Source organism: Xiphophorus maculatus, chromosome 6 (assembly GCF_002775205.1).
Source record: "Xiphophorus maculatus strain JP 163 A chromosome 6, X_maculatus-5.0-male, whole genome shotgun sequence".
Classification (NCBI taxonomy): domain Eukaryota; kingdom Metazoa; phylum Chordata; class Actinopteri; order Cyprinodontiformes; family Poeciliidae; genus Xiphophorus; species Xiphophorus maculatus.
In genome coordinates this window covers 12,166,890-12,187,430 of record NC_036448.1, presented here as the reverse complement: position 1 = coordinate 12,187,430, position 20,541 = coordinate 12,166,890, and the positions used below count along the sequence as shown (strand labels likewise).

The 20,541-nt window shown below is 38.6% G+C and overlaps 1 protein-coding gene across 1 annotated transcript; it reads right to left on the bottom strand.

The window, feature by feature from the left end:
- Window positions 1-1,639: 1,639 nt before the first annotated feature.
- stk11 (serine/threonine kinase 11) lies at window positions 1,640-19,660 on the bottom strand. The gene is made up of 11 exons (XM_014475988.2): window positions 19,517-19,660; window positions 16,992-17,941; window positions 11,344-11,427; window positions 11,076-11,165; window positions 10,174-10,306; window positions 9,139-9,275; window positions 8,931-9,058; window positions 6,891-6,948; window positions 6,015-6,208; window positions 2,976-3,222; window positions 1,640-2,327 (listed from the first exon to the last, which is right to left on the bottom strand). Exons 2-10 carry the CDS (start codon window positions 17,273-17,275, stop codon window positions 3,014-3,016), a joined length of 1,317 nt encoding a protein of 438 aa, XP_014331474.1. The 5' UTR covers window positions 17,276-17,941; window positions 19,517-19,660; the 3' UTR covers window positions 1,640-2,327; window positions 2,976-3,013.
- Window positions 19,661-20,541: the final 881 nt, after the last annotated feature.

The following is a 20,541-nucleotide window of genomic DNA, read 5'->3' as shown; positions in this document are numbered from 1 at the left end:
TGTGTGTGTGAGAGAGCTGGGTGTCGAAGCTTCACAATTAAACCAAACACATGAAGTGTGTCCCGTCGTACCAACCACTGGACTGAAGCGTTCACAGTGCCTCTCCATCCTCGCTGCACCCTTCCTGTCTCTGGCTGGAGGCTCAGGGCTGACCTTGCTGACGTGAAAGCGCTGCTCTCCCTCCTCCCCTCACAGTCGTGACTCACCTGCTGATCTGTTCCCAGTCAGGAGCTCATGATGCACAAGAGAGGGGCAGAGCTCCCACAGATGTGACTGGTGCAAAACCTCCTCCCAAAAAACAAACAAAAAAAAGTTTACTGGGCAGTTTTCGCCACCGACTGCCTTCAACTGAGCAGCATCTGCAAAGACTATCAATTGAAACAACTACAGATTTGATTCAGAGCAAAAAAAAAAAAAAAGGCTTGATTTACAAAACTAAAATTGATCATTTAAGACCAATTTGCTTTTAATTAAAACCTGGAGAGCTGATGTTTTCCTTGCCATTGCAAGATTAACGTGTTTTACTAGTTATTGCATCTCTAATATTTGCAGTTATTTGATTGATACGACTTCAGCCAAGATATGCAATAAACCTCAACTAAATGTTTTTAGTTTGCAGTCTAAGCTGTTAGCAGGTGGTTTGATAGAGACGCACTAACCAGAGATTTTCTCTTGATCAGTTTTCTTACAAAAAAGAAATATCCTTAACTGTCTGTAGAAACTTCAAATGTTGTGCTTTTGATGCTTTGCCAGTTTTCCAATAAGTTTAGAGCAGGAGTCAGCAACCTTTTCAGTCCATAAAGCCAAGAAGATATCCTTCAATTGTAAAAGTAAAATATTTGTCTATTAGAATACAAAACAGCATAAAACCTTTATAATAAAGTGTTTAAGAGTCACTTGTGCAACCAGGCTACTTTAGCGCAAACTATATAAACAGAAACTAATGAGGGAAAATGTGCAGCTCACCTAAAAAAACAGCATTTAAAAGTTTGAAAAAAAGCATTAGTAGTTCTGTCAGAGAAATTCATTGACAACTTTGCAGAGCTGCTAAAGCCAACCTCTCTTTGAGCCATTATGATGAAATCATTGTTTGATTAAAGCCAGAGAGCCTCTGTAGAGGAGCTAAAAATGAAAATGTGGCTCCAGAGTCACAGGTTGCAGACCGCTGCTCGAAAAATAGACCCTTTACAAAGCAGTGATAATATAATAATTCCTCCATTTGTGTTGGACTCTAAATGAATACCTGCTGCAGCAAACGCTACTCCTGTTATATTCTTTTCCAAAAAACCTTAAAATCAGCAGGACAGACATGAATGACTAAAAATGTATTGCCTGATTGGTGCATCGCTATTAATGAACCTATTTGCTTGAGTAATCTGCGCCTGATTTCCTAACAGACATGCCTCTCGCAGGTTACCTACTGTAGTTTTAGTTAGTGTAATAGTCAATTGTTTGGTTTTGAAACCATATGTATTTTAAATCTGGGTATTCCTCTGCATCAGTACGTTTCTCTAAGCCTATTTGTATTAGAATGTAACAAATAAATACAATAATAAAAGTTATTGATTGGCATTAAGTGAGGTGCAATGTGCAAAATATATTCCCAGCTAGCAAAAAAAAAAACTTGAGCAAAACAGACTGTTTGGGACACATTCTTTATAAATAATAATAATTAAAAAAAAATAAAATCACTGGAAAAATAAAATTTAAACCTAAATTAAGATTTAAGTCGGGGCTTCGCGAACCAATCGCCTTCCCTTTTCATTCAGCTCTGTACTGCATGCAGTTTATGTTGGTGGTTTTGCTATAATGATTACTCACAAAGTAGATTTAAATACAGAATTATCCATAGCTTTGCTTTTTTTTTTTCTCCCCACTTTAATATTTTACACATCACAATGTGTATTAAAAACGGCCATCAGGGTTCAGTAAAAACAAAGGTAGTTGAAGAAACAGAAGTCGGGGCAGGAAGGGACGGGGATCGGAGCTAGAGGGGCGTCTGAATCGTCCGGTGCAATACTTGGCCATCCGATGAGGATGACAGAACTGGGGGCAGGAGAGAGGGGGCTGAATAACCAGAACCGGATGACACAAGTTAAAAGGAGGCAAAATATTGGGAGAAAATAAACATCTTCACAGCAAGTGCCTCAGTCTCAGAGCAAACAGAACTTTTCATGCCATCCTTCTCCTCCCGGTCAAGCCTCCCTCCCCTCCTCTAGAGAGGCGATGCAGGCTGGCGGTCCGAGGAGGCGCGGGGACGTTAATGTCAGCAGGCTTCACTCCCAGCCATCGGGACTCCAGACAATAAGGGACGAAGACAGAATGACCTGAAAGAGAGAGAAAGAGGGGCTCGGATGAGAACGCGACAGACGTTCTCAGACGACTGGATTTTTACAAGGCGAAAACTAATTTGTAGCGTTAAAACGGAAAGAGTCAACCCACAGGGTGAGAAAGACACAAACATCCCACAACCCACTTTATCTCATTCGGGATGAGTCATTGCCTGAACAAATTAATACACAGCATCTCTTCTGCACTGCGCCCGTGACAAACGGCCTCGCTCTGCGAGAGCTTCGGATGTGTGCAAGACGGAGAGAGCAGCTGTGGGTGGTAGCTGGAAAAAGAAGACAACCTGTTCGAAATTTGGCAAAATGCTTGAAGCGAAAACATGTCCTAGTTGATTTGAACAAGGAGCCCTGACAAGCAGTTGAAAAGATATTTGACAGCCTAGTCCAGAGGTGTTTTTGTGGCATAGAAAAAGGAAAAGAGCGAGAGAGATCGCTCTTGTATTAGTCAGGGAAGTGGTGATGAGTCAGAGAGCTGTAAGCTGAATACCAACTCTGTCTCTCAGTCCGTTTCCCTTCTACACTCCACTCTGAAACACGTTCCTCACTACAGTTTACTGGATCTGTAGCATATTGGAATATTGGAGGTTAGTTTTTTTCTTTTCTACAAACTCAGCGGTGATCACTTACCAGATGGGCTGCTGTCGTGGGAGAGGAACGGAGGGCTGTCATTGCTGTTTGCAGGTGGAGAGCTTGCGGATTTTGCTGGCTGTGGAAACTCCTTTACGTGAGGGGTTGGACGAGGAGGAGGACCTGCGCTCGGCTTTGGTCTTGCTGTTTAGAGACCCGGCGTCTGTCCCGTTCACACAAACTGGCTTGGCGACAGCTGGGCTGTGGTCTGCGTTCCCCTGATCCTGGTGTTCCTCAGCCACTTGCCCTGCAGGCAACGTAAAACCTTAAAACAATGGCAACCAAAATCCTAACAGCTGACGTCCTTTGAAAAATAAAAAGCACCATTGCACGGATAATTTTGTTTCCCCAGATCGGGTGCTGCTAAGAGCACCCGATCGGAAACACAGCTTTAGAACAGTCTAAAGCTGTGTTTCCTTTACAAATGTGTGCAAAACATTGTCAATATTCCCCTAATGTTGCAAAAACTTCACAAATTCGCCATTGTGGTGTTTCCATTAAATACGAAATGCAATTAAAATCACGTATGAATCAGTTTGTTGATGCCATAAGTCATTAAAAAACATGCCACACTGTCATCCTTCTACCACTTCCTGTTGTCTTCTTTCTCTTCCCCCTAGTAGTAACATCCAGTAGTTAAGCACATGATTAGTGTAATATGAAAAAAGTTTCCACTGGAGTTTTGCAAAATACACTAATTTCAACAAAGCTGGGAAAACAACCTCATCCTAGTGCAAAAACCTTTTTTCCCCCCTGAAATTGGTGAGGTTCTGTTCAGCAAATTTATTTTCATAATTCGAATTTGCTAAATTTTAAGGCCAATTGGAAACACAGTTAATGTCTTCACAACCAGTGAATTTCCATCGGTTGTGCAGCTTAGCCTCCATGACCAACTAATCTGGATTTACACTAAAAGAAGATGTCAAGAGAGTTTTCTATTGACAGTAAGAGTCAATTTATTATAATCTCTAACGATTACGTCAACAGGAATCTCAAAGTCCAGTCTTCGAGGGTAGATGTGTTGCATCTTTTAGACACATTCCTAATCCTACACACCTGACTCAGACGGCTGAATTACCTCATCACCAAGCATTCAACCTATACAGAGTGAAGCTGTTGACCTTAATGCTTGATAATCGCATGTGTTGAAGCAGAAACACATAAAAAGCATCTGAACATCGGAATTTATTATCTTTCTACAAAAGAACTAGAAAATCTGAATCCCACAGACTTACAGTGAAACAAGGTCAAATACCCACACGATTAAAAAAAAACACTAACAGGAAATCCATCAAGTGAAAAACCGGTTCCAACCTTAATGTCACCTTTTGTTTTTTCATGCAGATGCATCAGCCAGCATGTGTGGCTGCTGGGCCTCTGAGAAAACCCCCACACACAAAAACTGCAACACTCAGGTAAAAATCACAGCAAAATACGGGTCGGAAATCCCCTATAAAATCTTTTTAAAAATTTTTTTCCCCCCCTCCCTGGTCCCTGGAGGTGTTTTAGTTTCTGCTACAGCAAAAACACAAAGTCCTTCGTTTTATTATTCAAGCTCCAGTTTCATTCAAATACAGCTTCCTATGAGGGACAATGCCCAGCATGTGTGGGAGTAAACCTTGGGAAACCATTCATAGTCCCAAACCGAAACCCTTTCAACTGGGCTATTTATAGCTGGCTTCATTCACATTCTGCAGCTCTGTTGGGTTTTTATGTGGGGCACCACTTCTAGATACCCAACACTGACTGCTGCATTTATATTACAGGCTGTTACCTAGCAACAGATGGAGGATCTCAAGTCTAGAGGGGAGGTATGATGAAAACAGAGTTAGGAAACGAGTTAAAGCATTCTGTTAATGTCTCTTCTCCCAAACATCTGTCAACTGTGGCTACAGTTTGTAAACACGGCTAATTAATAGAAACCTTTCCTGCATGTTAAGGAAATTAAAAAGAGATTACACAAATGCAGCTTGGATATTGCCCACACACTCGCTTGATTTGGTGATGGACCTTATTCACAGCAGGTTGTTTCAATTCATTTTCAGTAACACTTAGTGGCTACATGCGTCCAACATTTTACAACGGATGTAATAAAATATCCAGTCAGGCGATGTTAGAGATCTTTAAAAATAAAGACATATCCTACCCAAATCGCCACCTATGTAAATAAAAACATTGACCTTTAAAATAAAAATCACCAAATCTGCAAAGAAACTCAAAAGATTTCAAAGAATCATTCAAGTTGCTCAATTTGATAACCGAGTATCTGTCCTGTAAAGTGGAAATGATGATGTGAGATGGACTTATCACTCACAGCACTGAATCCTCAGACCAAAACCAGACAGAGAATGAATTTTAAAAAGTAGGAAACATTTAAGTTTCAAGATTAAAGCCAGAGCAACACTTAACTGCTGGATTTGTAAACCAAAATGTTTCAGCTGGAACCCAAGAGAGTATAAAGCCTCAAAGACAAAACTGATTCATAAAAAGGGAAATGAGAGAGATTTGTTATAAGTTTCCTTAACAAAAATGTCAATTAGTTTGGTTCTGGTTGAAAGAGAAATCAAAATATGAGTGTTTTGAAGGAGAAATAAATAATAAGAAAAAACCACTGAATCGTCACTTTATTGCACTCTTATAGGACGAGTTGAAGGAATCTACAGGAATCTTAATTTAGATTTACAAATCTAGTCTGGTGAAATCCCACTTAGGTTTATGTCTCAGAAATCCAACTTTACACACTGTGGGTTTAAATCTAAACTCTGCAACATGCTACTAGATGATGAACTTATTAACTCGCTGCTAAAAACAACTAGAAACCATCCGACATTAATTATGCTGAAGCCTCAACTAAGGTAATCTAAACAGCAAAATTAAGATTAGAGAGCTTGGATTTTATCTGTTTTCGAGGAGACAACTAGAATTCATCAACCCAGTGCCATTAACTGTATTAAAACCTTTCGTTTTGTTTTGCTAGTTTGTCTAATTTAGACTTTCTCCGACAGCTCAGAGGTGCCGATAGCAGAGACTCTGACTCACCTGGCACTGTGAAGTCCTGAGTGTAGATGATCTCATCCTCTCCATCATAGAGCTCGTCGTCATCATCCTCCGTGTAGCCGTGCAGATCCTCTAGGTAGGGAACCACCGTCATACTGCGCCACTGGTCCCTGCTCTCTGCACTGGCAGGGATGGGCACCGGGCGCTCCGACGGAGGATGTTTCTTTCGCACCCAGCTGACAAGAGATTGCCAGGGATGAAGGTGTGATCAAGAACACAGGAACCGCTGGTTTACAGCATTTTATACCTTTGGGTTTGGTTTAATGTGCATCGAAATTTGGAGCCAGAAACTACACCCTCTTAAGCTCGGACGAACAACAACGTGAAAAACCTAGAAAGTCATTATTAAAAACTATCGGAGAAAATGGGCTGGCTCTCAGACTACAAGGTCCCTGGTTTCAATATATAGTGCTAAAGTTAAAAACGAAACAATTACAAAAACGTTAAAAGCATGGTTCACATTTTGGTTTTCAATACATCTAAAACCAAAATATTAACAGCTCTTATGTTAGGCAATTGGTGCAACAGCTACAACTAAGCAAGACATGGCAACAAATCCAGAAGTGTGTTAAGGATAAAAATAAAGCATTTAAAAAGTTCAATAAGGTTCCAGATCTAAAACAAAGTAATATGTTTGCAAATATAAAGAATGGGATTAATTTTTTGCCACACTGCTCTAATGTATGCTTCCTATGTTTTAGTTCTTTTGTTATTAATCTAATGTCTTCACTTTAAAATATTTTTTCAATATGTTGTGACACATAAAGTCTTTCTCTGGGTGTACTTTTTACTGCAGCTGATACTTTTATGCCAACCGTATTCTCTGTTCAAAAGGAAGAAAAACAAAAACACACTTACTTGTGTTGCCTTATATTCTGTATGGAAAACCTCTTTGCAGGATCATACTCAAGCATTCCTGGAAAACACATTAAACGGTGGATTAAATCACTTTACCAAACAATTCTTCACTTCTCTCTTCTCACCGAATTTTGATAAGCTGGTTGGAAACCAGAGATGTGGGGGGAAAGATACTGAAATACTCAGAAGCTCTTTAATTTTTGGTGCATTAATTAACATTCTTTGAAACGACAAATATTTTAATGCACTCTGTTTAATTTTAGTCATAGTAAGGAAACATGAACACAAGTAGCCCTTCAAGTGCGTTTTTGTGCCTTAATTGTTGTAAAGCTGAGTTTCAGGGTGATAATGCAGAAGTGATGCGGCGCCTTTTTTACTAATAATGCAGCCGTCAGCCGCTAAGCAGAAAAGGGCAGAATGCGAAGAGCTGATAGTAGTGCTGAAGGACACCTTTTGTGGCGCTGGGCTTATTTTAGACCATGCAATTATGGACTGACTATCTCTCAGGTGCTGCGTCATCAAAGACAGACGTCACACTCACAAAATGGGGGCCAAGTCTGTTTTCAAACAGCACAGATTGCCTTTTTTTTTTTTCCTTCCTCCATTGTTATGAATCCAACGCTCGATGCGAACGAGGTCGTTCAAATGGAGCGCAGGTGGATTTCAGTTTGAAGAATCTGCACATGAGGCTGGATTTCCTCTTAAAGCATTTAGCTTCTACTAACGGGTTTTACCTTAGCTGCTGCAAACATAATCTTCCCAACATTCTTCTTGACTTATAAGCATGCACGACAAAGAATTTCTTCTGGAGAAAATAAAAACCAGAGACTCCCGAGTTGTTTCTAGTTTTAAGGAGGGCAAAAAAATAATGCAGTGTTCATCTGGGTAAAAGCAAAGCCCGACTATAGAGTGTTTATTATTCTGCTTCAGATCAATGGAAACCACGTCAGCAGCTGAAGGGATTTCTACTGTTAGGAGGAAGCCAAGCATGTACAGCAGACACTCTTACTGTCAAGGTCACAGCGCCACCTACTGGGTGTATACTGGAAAGACCAGTATCGAACATTTTATTCACAAAAGAGGAGAACTTGGATTTTTTTTTTAATCCAAAAACAACAAAATGATGAAAAATCTTTTTCATACAATTGCTTAATTTTGCACAACCAACCCTCCTTATAAGACCGCTCTGAAATTACATGCAGAGGAATGATCTGTAAAAGTATTCACACCCCTTGAACTTTTTAGATTTTTGTCACAAACTGTGACTAGGAGCCTTCAGAAGTTACTTGCTTAGTGAAACAGACAAACTGCAGGTTTTTCTCTGTAAAAAAGTGAAAATTAACCATCATTTTCTATCTACTTCACAATAGCATGGTACTTTGTGTTAGTCCATTACAGGGATGTATCACTTTCAAAAATCAAAAAGCTATTTTTGTCCCTGGTTCAGTAAAATAAAACTCATTTAGAGCTGCTAATGTCACATCATCTTTAGGGAAAAGACGACTTGTAATTTTTCATCTAGAGTAGGAAATTTGTTATTTGTTCAGAACCGGCATTTTATTTCTATTTTTAGGTTTAGAAAGAGGAAAAAACATGGATATATCACAAAATAACTTATTAGTTGCATTCTGTTATGGAAATGCAATAAAAAAGAAAATCTGCTTCTGTCTGCCCTTGCTTATTATACTTTTATTTCTAAAGTTTTGGTCATAGTTATTATTTTTAGCCAAAGATTATGAAGCCGCACTGTGGACGGTCCAGAGAGCCACAGATTGAAACTCCTGATATATAGCATAAAAAGCTACACTGACGTTTGAAAGAAAGTGAAACATGGAAAAATTCAAGGGGTATGAATTTAAATTAGGTATTAATAATATCTAATAATTTTTTTATTAAGGTTACAGAGTAAAAAAAGAAAAAATTAAAAAGGTTCAGAAACCCCTATGAGATGTTGCTGCCTCATCATATATATGACTGTTGCCTGAATTGTGTTTTTTTGATAATCCTGTTTGTTCTGGCTCGGTTCAGAGCCGTGCTCACCTCGCAGCAGGTCAGTCAGGAGAGGCCCACACTCCTCAGGAATAGTGTAGTCTCCTTTACCGATGTTTTCAAATAGCTTATAGATGTTGTCTCCCTCAAACGGATAAAGACCTGTTGTAATGTTATATCTGAGCACAAAGAAGCACAAGTCAGGAGTCAGAGTTTAGTGACTGAGAGTGATGTAAGCATCTTGGTAAGAGTGACTCACAGTGTTACTCCCGCAGACCAAATGTCCACTTTAAACCCTGAAAAGGTGTCCAGTCCGTTGGCGATCTCTGGGGGCTGGAAGGCCGGCGAGCCCTGACTCGTACGACACGTGTCATCTTCTGCAAATGGGTGAAGGGCCTGAAAACGATGGGAGAGGAGATGCAATTGTGCTGAATTTTTGCTTGAGTATTTCTTCATCTGAAAGAGTAATTAAGTCATATTGTAGTTTATTGTGACTGTATTCATAAAGGCAAATTATACAGGTGAGAAATTACAGCTGGAATTTTATCAACAAGAGAAATCTTCAAGCTTTTGTGTATAGTTTCTATTTTTTATAAAGCATTTTTCTAATGTATAAAAACACATGCAAACTTCAGTGTATCCACTTGGGATTTTAAATGACAGAACAACAAAGCAGAGCACAATCATGACAGGAAGAACAATTTTACTCTTAACACCTGCAACTAAAATCCAGGGCAACATATTATTTATAGAGATCACTATGCAAGCCTACGAAGTCTGAAATGTGACCTAAGGATAAATGAAGCCGTTCTGTGATTTGGTTCTAAAACAATATGCAAACATTTCAGTGTTTTACAGAGCACTGATCATAGTTGACGAGAAAAATGCAGCTAAATAAATCCTGGGAGGAAACCTGCAAGAGGCTGCAGGGAAAAGTTTCATCTTCCAACAGGATGACACCAATCCATCAGCCAGAGCCAAAACTAAATGGCTTGAATCAACGCATATTAATGAACACTTAAAGTCTAGACAAATGGGAATCTGTGGAAATGATAGTAGATGCTCTCATCTTGAACTTGACAAAAGGTGATAAAGTTAAAACTATATTAATATACTGTTAATATAAAGCATTAATGCTTTTGCAGGGAACTGTAAACAAAAGAAAAGAACTGACCATATAACTCATAGTAATTCAATAATCTGTGCTTTTACAGAGATGATTAAAACCTCCAGCTAACTGCGAATGACAGATGGTTGAAGTGATGAAAACTAATCGTGATGGACTTCAGCTTACCTCTGCTACTCCAAGGTCGGAGATTTTAAGAGACCCATCTGTGGTCAGCAGCAGATTTCCTGGTTTAATGTCTTTATGAACTATTCCCTGGCTGTGCAAATATTCAAGGCCATTTATGAGTTGGCAAAAGTACCTGCAGAGAAGCAGCAATAAAGAAAATCACAGGGATTTATGCATGTGCTTCAAAGAGAAGCAGAAATACAGCAGCTGTTCAGAGAAAATCCACATTTTATTATTGCTGAAACAATCAGATTCATAATGATGAATTAAATGATGTAATCGTTTACTAATTCAGTAATTGATTAAACGCTAACTGGAGTACAAAGACTCAAAAAAAACTTGCTGAAAGAACACAGAGCAGTAATTAAGTCAAAACATAATCATTATTTCTTTTTAAAAAAATGTAATTAATTATTTATTTGCACCTTTTAATGCATTTCTAATATTCTGTGAAAAGTGGTTTAATTAACAATCTTCCAAAATGCCAAATTTTTTACCAATTAATTGTGAAAATAAGAGATAGATAAATCGATACTAAAATAATCAGTTGCAGCCCTCCAATTTATAGAGAGCATTGTCAAAATATGAAACCAACATAGTAGTTTTATTTTTTTTTTTAATGGCAAAGCGCATAAACAATTACCAATTTCAACAAACAGCGGTGTGATTAGAAAGATCTTCATCAATCATTAGAAGCATTCTGGCGGTGATGAGGCGTCGAGTCTCTGGTTGGTTATTTTAACATTATTGACCCTGCAGACGCCGATCTGAACTTAGGCCTGGAGAAGCAGCAGCAGCAGCAGGGCTCAGACTAAATATAGCCGAGAAGCTCAGAGAAAGAGCGACTTGAGGAGGAAGAAGAAGAGGAAAGGGCAGAGGGGAGGAAAAAATGAGAGGCTTACCCGTGAGCTTGAAATACTGGAAACCTTTTCTCTGGGACGCTGTCCAGCATTTCTTGCATTCCACAAACACAATACTCCATCACCATATACGTGAGGTAGGAGTTGAGGAGAATTTGCCACACAAACTGATAATTTGATTAAAAAAAGAGCCAATAATTAGGGTTTAAAACAAGCAAAAAAAAAAAAAAAAATAGGGATAAGAAAATGAGCCTAAATTCATAACAATAAATGTTAATAAAATCTCATTGAATTCGAGGCGAGAGGATATATTTTCTGCTTCTCTTCATTGTAGAGTACGTCGACTAACTGGATCACATTCTTATGTTGAAGTCTTCTTAGCAGCTGAATTTCCCTATAAATGAAAACAAGAAAAAAAAAGACATTGAAAAAAAAAAACGAACTACAACATTACAGCTTTGCTGTACGATTTAATGGTGGCACATTTCTGCTTGAATGCAGGCGAAATGGCAGATATACATCAGGACTCCAGTTGAAAAGTGCCGCTATAAAGAACATGATCACAGCCTATTTTAATAACTGCTGCCAGGAGATGTGAGAATATTTTCCACTGCGATCCAAACATGGATCTTTCTTGTATTTGAAGCTTGCTATGCCATTAGCTCACACGTTCATATATTGCAGTGATTTCTATCAGTATAGCCTGTCTAATATGGGTACAAATCAATATTTGAGGAGATGCAGCAATGAAAATCTCCTGGGATTTAACACTTAAAACAGGGGTGTCAAACTCCAGTCCTCAAGGGCCGCTGTCCTGCAGTTTTTAGATGTGCCACAGGTACAAAACAGTGGAATGAAATGACTTAATTACCTCCTCCTTGTTTAGATCAGTTCTCCAGAGCCTTGCTAATGACCTAATTATTCTATTCAGGTGTGGTGCAGCAGAGGCACATCTAAAGGTTGCAGGGCAGTGGCCCTCCAGACCTGGAGTTTGACACCTGTGACTTAAAATACTAGATCTTAATGGAAACGGCACAAAATAAAAACTATAGACTCAAAAAGACAAAGGCCCCCCACATCCAAATGTGTTAGATACACGTTTTGTACCAAACAGTAAAGAGACGGGATTCTTCTGACTTGATTATACATCAAAATTTTATTCATAACTAGTGGTATTTATAATATATTAAGAAATATTAATATTTTCCTTATTCCACCATTAGCAGTGACACAAGCAAAGTTTTAAGTGACATTTCAGGTTTGTTGAAAGCTGAGAAGCTGCTAGCTTCATTCTTGCGTATCGATGCAAAATATACCACAAAAATCTAAACCCCAGGTGTTTTGTTAATTAACCCATTTTACCAACCCTTATTTTGAGCTGCTGATGGTTCTAAAGTCCAATTAAAAGCCAATACAACCACGTGAAACAACTCAAATCTAAAGTGGTTTAACAATCACCAAAAAGCCAAACAGATTTTTATTGGCATACTTTTGTATGGTAGGTTAATGATAAAGAGTGCGACATCATCGGTACCGACGCACGTCTGATGAACACTAGTTTGAGAATACCAACTCTGCGGTGAAATAAGTTTTTCTCTAAGCTGAAAATGATGTTAAAGAAGTTAAGATCCTGGCCATGCTCACACTGGTGTTTAGTGAAATGGAGATTTTCAGCTGCCGTCCATTTTTTTGACTCGTCTTTTCTACCATTAAATAAGTCAGATTTGTAAATGTTGGCAGGCAGCTGGAGAGTTTCACAAGGAGAATCTTCTTTTTCCAGGAAAACATGTAACAACATAATGGCTGAAATTGTGATTAATGACTAACCCGTATTCTTTTAACTCCCTCTCCTTTCTTTTCATTCATTACGGTGTCTCTCCTCAAACTGACACACACCCAGTGTGTAAACTTTAGTATCTCTGCCACTAAAAATAAACGCCAAGTGTGAGCATAAAGGGCAGTGACAATCTACCCAACAGGCCAAAAATACATTAGGATGCAGAATTTGCAAGCAAGGCACTTCAGACCTTATATAGTAGAAAGTACTGCATCTTAGCAGACAAGAAATTTAACAGCCCTAATATTTACTACGTAGAAAAACACATGAAATACACCTACTAAAGTGGTTCCATTTCTGAGTAGAAGTTGTTCTTATTTTATAATCTGGTACTTTACTGATCTGTGTGACACAACTTCTCTTTGTTTCATACGTAAACATGTGATATAATTACGAGCAGAGAAAACTATAAGTGTTTCACAGCAGAAAGGGTTGTTGAATTAAAATCACTGCAGGCTGCAGCTTTTACACTATAGAAAAGCCCAGAGTTGACAGCAGCAGCAGCAGCAGCTTTTAAGTCCTGAAGTCAGTAGTGCTTTCGACCTCTCTGGTTTCTGTAGCTTCATAAGCTGTGGCTTTGATTCAATTCAATCTTCATCTTTGACAATGGATATTATGAGTCGTTGTTTCACACAAACACACCAGCAGTTGTTGCTGCATCACTGCACCAGCTGAAATAGTTTCTCCGTTCACAGTCAAAAGAAAAACATGATGACGGTAACTAACCAGTAATTATCTACCCCGATTCAAAGACGTAAAGTGTCTTTCCTCTCCAGCTGAACAAGCTCAGACGACATCCCACATGCGCCGCTTGTGTGTTTGGCACCGCATCCCCACAGATACTCATTTCCATCAGAGTAACATAACAGAATCTGTGCTGACACCGGAGGATCAGTCACTGCTGCAGTCCATCTGCAGCTCAAATTTGTACCGAAAGACCTTGTGCACTACTGGCCCGCAGGCTGAAACGCTGACAGGATTGCAACACTCAGCGATACTGAGGTGGCTGCAGCGCAGCGGCGGCACAAACAGATTATCCGAACCTCAATCTATGCTGCGCTGGGCTCCAGAGGTGTGTTTGTGTTCATTCTGCGTTCCTGTCATTCCAGACAGGCATTCACAGACTGTTGCCATAGAAACAGAAGTGGCATTGCTCAATCAGTAGCAGCGTGAGCACGCCCATCCCAACAGCAACACGCTAGAAAAAGAAACCATTTCATTAACAAGGACACAGTGAAGCTGCTGAATGCAGAGGTCATTTCTATGCTATCCGCAAATCTAAAGGCAAACGCAAAAGTTGTCACCTAAAGCCAATCATAAGTAATAATTAAAATACATGAACCACTTGAAAAGTTCATACTTCATTTGACATGTCTGCCTACAATACATATTTTACATAAATAAAGTTATAAAAGAGGAGATAATAAGTTATGTGACTAATTTTCAAAGAAAGCAGCAGTATGCATTCGTGGAAAAGATGATAAATGAGAAACTGTTACTGTTGCTATAATTAGGGAAAGTGAGGGGTGCTGCAAAAAACCAATTTTTTTCTGCAAGTCATGTTAGTGGCCTACTATTTAGGTTGCTAAGTAAACCTAACTTTTAAATATTTAGGTCAATATTTACTGTATCATGTAAAAGCATGAGCCAAATACCGGCATCAAGGTACAAAAAGTTATTCTTTCCGCAGCACTGCATTTTCAATGACACTGTTCAGATGAAACGCCAAAGAAAGTGTCAGAGAGCCAAGAGTTTTCTATCCAACACATTTCTGTAGCCTGAGAGCTAGATGACTGGTGACTGTTTGGGATATGTAGGAAAAGCTTTGCTCAACAAACAAACTCTGAAATCAATCTCCAAAACTTTTTAGTTAGTGTTACCGTGGTGATGTAGCAAAACTATATATTGGAAAAAAAGACGCCTTCAAAATAACGAAACTCTTCCAATTAAGCCGTTAGTCTCAGTTTATAGAACAGCTCTCCAACCAGCAGGAACGCGACGATCAACCCAGTCTGCATACCGATCAATAACTGCTGTAGCTTTCTTCTCCTTGCTCTCCTGCATGTTTCTTTCCATCCAGTATTTTATGTTTACGGTACATTATAACAACATGAAGTTGACACAAACATCAACAGAAAACATCACCAAGTATGAAGATGCCTCATCCACTATGGGTAGGCGACAAAGCACTGCAATTTGTCAACCCTTTTGCCTCATGTCACGCCTCGAGTGCGTTCTGCCCAGAAGCAACCAGAGAGAATTTTCTGCCTTGAAGCCACATTCTGACAGCAATGCTTGAAGTATGAACTGAAGTGTGCGGCAAGGCGACAGCTGACGTGTTTGAATGATTCTTTGTTTTCATTCCGTGAAAACGTGAGCAATCCATCTCAAATAAAACACCACTAATTAATGCAGATAAAACTAAATATACAGCATGGCACAGTTTGGTGGGATATGCTGCACTGTATTCTAATCCCAGTAGTTTTAGAAAGACAAAGTAGCACTGAAAAAGCAGTGGTAGTGATGGAGAACTACAGCTGCAGCCTGGACAGATCGGTCATTAACCAACAGCAAATTGTAGTTTGACTACAAGTTGTCAGTATAAAAATGGTAAACTTCAACCAAAGTCAAGGGAATCGGATAAAACCAGAAACCGCATCATCCACAAAAACTGTCATTCACAGTGAATACAGCCTGATCTCTGTTTTAAATGTGGCCTAAAAACATTCAGCGCTTCCTAGGCTCAGAGTGAACTCATTCTGACAGTTTTCTAAGAGTAAGTCTAATATTAGTACAGCCCCACAGTGAAAGACTGAAGTAATATTTAATAAGACTGATGTGATTAAAACCCCGGCTGCTCGTTAGAAAATGGGTGAAGCAGAAAGCATTTGGGTAGATATGCAGGATGACCACACATGAGCGACAGTACGACTGGTAAAGAGACTAAATAAACAAAAACTAATATCAGACAGTTGCTACGAAGATCATGGTTAAGATTTTATACAAAACATTTTCTGTCATCTTCTCTTAACCCTTGTTCACACCATTTAAAGAGACGATACAAATAATACAAAACAAGAACTCAGTGTTAAAAAAATATTTGGCATTAACTTCAGTTTCCTTTAACCAACCCATTAGGACTGCATCCAATAGATTAGAGTCTGAAACTACATTAAGTGAATGCTCAAATAAATAAGAAAAACAAACTTTGTGTTTGTAATCTATAATCCTACGCATTCACTTCACAGATATAGTAAAAAGCGATGAATTTCAGTGATTCTTTTATGAGGTGAGATACCAAACCTTCCGTCAGAAAATGTTCAGGCATAAAAAAAGAATCAATAAACGGTGTGCTAATTGGATTCTTAATTGTTGTTTAAAACATGGTGAATAAATGATGAGACAAGCACGACAAGACAATGTGAGAAACATGAGCGCGCCTTAACAGGTCATAAGAAACCTATGAAGCACAGTGCCTTGCGAAAGTAGCATATCCCCTTAGACATTTTGTTACGACTAAAAACATTGCATTTTGTTAGGTTTTTACATAAGCCAATAGAGCTGCAGAGAACCACAGCTCAAGGATAAGAATGTGCTGCGATGACGACTACAAGTTGCACACTTCGTAAAGTTATGAAAGAGTGACAACAGGAAAGTCAATGTTAAAAGTAAGCTTAAAAACTCCAGCTTGTATTTTGATAATTTGGAAATCTAAGATCCTCTCACTCCAAGCTAACAGAGTTTGAGCTACTTTCAATAATGGCAACAAATTCAGTACAAAGCTGGAAGAGCCATATACCAAGACTCCCAGCTGAAAATGTCACCAAAACGTAATAAAAGATATTGACTTGGAGGGGTTTAATATAAATTCATACCCAAATGTTTAAATGTTCATATAAAAAATGTTTTAAAACAATTTTTTCCTAAAAAAAAAATACATGTTAATTTGCATCTTTCACAGACAAGTCCACCCCTTCGAAAGACTGAAATGTGAAAATCTTTAATAGCGATGAAAACTTTTGCAAGACACAGCATAAACTAATATCACTAAATCATCGGTGAGAAATCTTTAAAGCTTCCAGAGAAAAAGCAAAAATGAAAACAAGAGAAGCAGAACTTACTTTTTAACATTGGCTTCTCCATTGGGAATCCGTCTAAGCTTCTTCTTCTTCAGTATCTTGACAGCCCTGCGACAAAGTGTCTCTGAGTCCAGCATTTCTTTTACTTTGCCATAAGAGCCTTCCCCCAGCAGGTCCCCCATCAGGTACTTCCCTATCAGCTTGGCCCTCTTCCTCCGCGGCTGATAGATCACCTCGGTAGAGTCAATGCGGTGAATGAACGTATCCATCTCCATGAGTTCATTTTCATTGAGATACTCGAGACGAGGCAGGTCGCCGTCACTCATGATGACGAGATTTACAACAGCTTAATCCTTGGGTGCACGGCAAAAGGTTTGCAAACGGACTGCTGCTGAAGCGTAATCTGCTGTTAACCCTTTAAAACTAGACTAAGTAGATCCATGAGTGGAGATAAACGAACGAAAACCAGATAAAAAAAAAACAGTGAAAACAGGTGAAAGTGAAATGGAGCCTGAGGGCTGAGGAAACAGCTGGGTGAACAACCTGAAACTTGTAAACATTAGGATCTTTTTTTTTTACTCAATAGGGTTTAAAAAAAAAAGGTGCAGAACAAACTGGCTCCAGTGCTGAGTTAGTGTTTAATACTATTCATTGTGAGCTAGGTCTGTTATGATTAATGCTGAACGGAAATCATGGAAAAGGCTATGATTTCACAATTTAATTCTGATCAGTCAGTCTCAATAATCTGTTTAGGATTCTAATACCCCACGACTTTAGGTAAAGGCCACCAGTCTTTCTTTAAGGCTTTACAGCAACGCATTTCTATCAGAGGTCCATACTAAAGGACTTAAAGTGTGCATATGGCTGGACTGGATTCAGTGTAGATCAGCAACCGAAGCTGTAGTCGACTCCAGAAGGTTGACTGGACCATCCAATATGCTGAACCGTTCTTAGGTGTCCTCCATGTCACCACAGTTTCCCCAGCAGGGCATCTGAAGAATGGCCACAATAAGAGATTCAGTTTAATTCAGTTATAAGTTGCTTTAAAATAAAAACATAAGCAATTTTAGTTAAGCATGTCAATCTTACTCACTTCACTTCAACTGTTCAATGTGATGCCACCATTTGAGCTTTTTACTGAAACATTTGGGTCTAAAACGTGCATTAATTTTTACCTTTTCTTTCAATAGTCTGCCACAACATATTCAACCAAAGCATGTGCTTAAAGCTTAAATTCAGTTGTATTTACATCCTAACTTGAGGAAGAGTTTATAAATTACAGTCCCTAACATGCAGAATCCCTCTAATGTGGATAATACACTCAGTCTCTTTGTTTTTGCAAGTTATTCATACAATAAACCCACAACAAAACCATAACACATTTTCACGTTGAAAGATAACTTGCTTTGGTCTAAAACATTTTCATTGCATCGCCGCTCTGAGATGTCCAAAGCTAGAGATTTGTTTCCGTTTTTAACTTCTCCAACACTTGATTCTTGCTCTTGATGATGCTGGTTGTTCTCACACTACTGAGGCCTTCACAGAACAACTGGATTCGTATCGACATCAAATTACACACAAGTAAATACCAATAAGACAATTAGGCACCAGAGCAAAAGGGACTTTATGCAAATGCACTAAACTTTTTCTACTTAAATTTGGATACATTGTGAAAAAGATGTATTATTTTCTCAGTTATACAATTATTAAGTATTTGTGTTGGTTAACTGTATAAAATTAAGTTTGAAGTTACAATGTACAAAATACAAATGGGATCAAGGGGAATGAGTACTTTTGCAAAGTATGTACACAAAAGCCTCAACAACAATTAAGCTACATTTATTCCACTTCTGTGGCTACATTTAAAAATAACAATGGCAGAAACGCACATGTAAAAAATTTTTAAATTCAAATATAATTTTATGTTTCACAAGGCACGGTGTTGTCCTGATGCCAACGTTTGTAACAACTGTATTACTAAACAGCTGAACTAGCAGAAATGTAAACATCTGAAGGCTGTAGGCTAAGTTTGTGTAGCAACTCTGGTTGAATTAAAAAAAAAAAAATTCTAATAGAAATGTTCGCTTCGTGGGTTCATAAAGCGCCAAAAAAACTCAACAACCTCAGCTTGTTTTGTACCAAAACCAACAGAAACGCGTTTGTGTTCACCGAGGGCTGACAGTAGAAAATCAAGAGGGGGACGAGCGAAACGTCGTCACACAAGTGCAGCTAAGGGCTGCATGTACAGCTGCGGCGGCTGCTATCCAACTTCATTTGCCGGGTGAATCGGCGGCATACTGGGTTATGAAAACAATGTTATTTGACTTTGCTGCATTATGTTCATCCCACAGCTGAACGGACACTGGCTTTAACCACCTGCACACTCCTAGAAATGCATATACACAAAATACTGCAGGTGAAGCAAGCTAATGCAAGCTAACCGACAGCTAGCAAGACGCTCAGATTCCAATGTAAACTGCTAACTAGCCATTTAACAAGCTAACTAGCTGCTGCTGCAGAATTTCGCCTAAATCTACAAGCATGTCTTAGCTATGAGCTTTACTCACCCACTGCGTGGCCGTCCTCGACAAAACTCTTGCTCCTCTCGTCTGACACAATACTAATAAAATTTTCTGACTATTCGTGCTACTCTTGCCTCTCAGGTTGTCGCCATCTTGTTTACCTCCCCCCTGAACTCGCCCCACACGTTACTGCGTCAAATCAAAGTTTTCAGTGAGGAAACGACCTCTGCTACCTTTTGTTCACTTAGTCATTCACTTCAATTATTTATTTACATAAACATTAATGATTACTGCGGAGAGGTTTTATGGAATTGTTGTGTATATTTAAATGACCACATTTTATATTTTTTTTCAAAATTTTCTTTTTTTTTTTTTTTACTTGTTTTCGGTATGAACATCCTGAATTTAGTAGATGGAGCCCAGTGCAGTTTAGTAGACTCCCAAAAACCTATTAGTTCAATTATTTTAAATTGTGTAAGTTTCGATGTTTTCATGCAATTAGTTTTGCTTAGAGGAAAAAAATACATAAAAAATTAAGTTATTTAAAGAAACATATTAAGCAATAAAAACTTTTCTCAATTATGAGTCTTGACATAAACTATAAAAACTATCTCCAGTGTGATTACTAATAATTACTATTAATATTTCAAAATGTTATTTGGGTCACGCTTTGGGCCAGACATCTGTTGGAAATTTTAATACAAGTGGCTGGGTTTGTAATTTTAGTACTATACATATTAGTAAGGAACAAAAGCTACAGTTTATTGGGAATATAGCTGTACTCACATTCAACATTTATGCCCATAAGGTCAATTGCTGTCTTAATAGTTTGAGCCAGCATCTTAAAAAAATAAAAATCAGGTAAGCCTAAATTATTTACACCCCTAGCAGTTTTAGATTTAATGCAATCTTGACTTTACCAGGATGTTACCTCTGGTTGGAAGTTGTACTAATATTTGGGAGCTGAGAACCTTTCAACCTTAAAAACTTGGAACTCATGGCAAAAGATAAATGATCAAAAATACCAGTGAAAACATGCACAAAGCTGATTAGAAACCACAAGGGTTGTA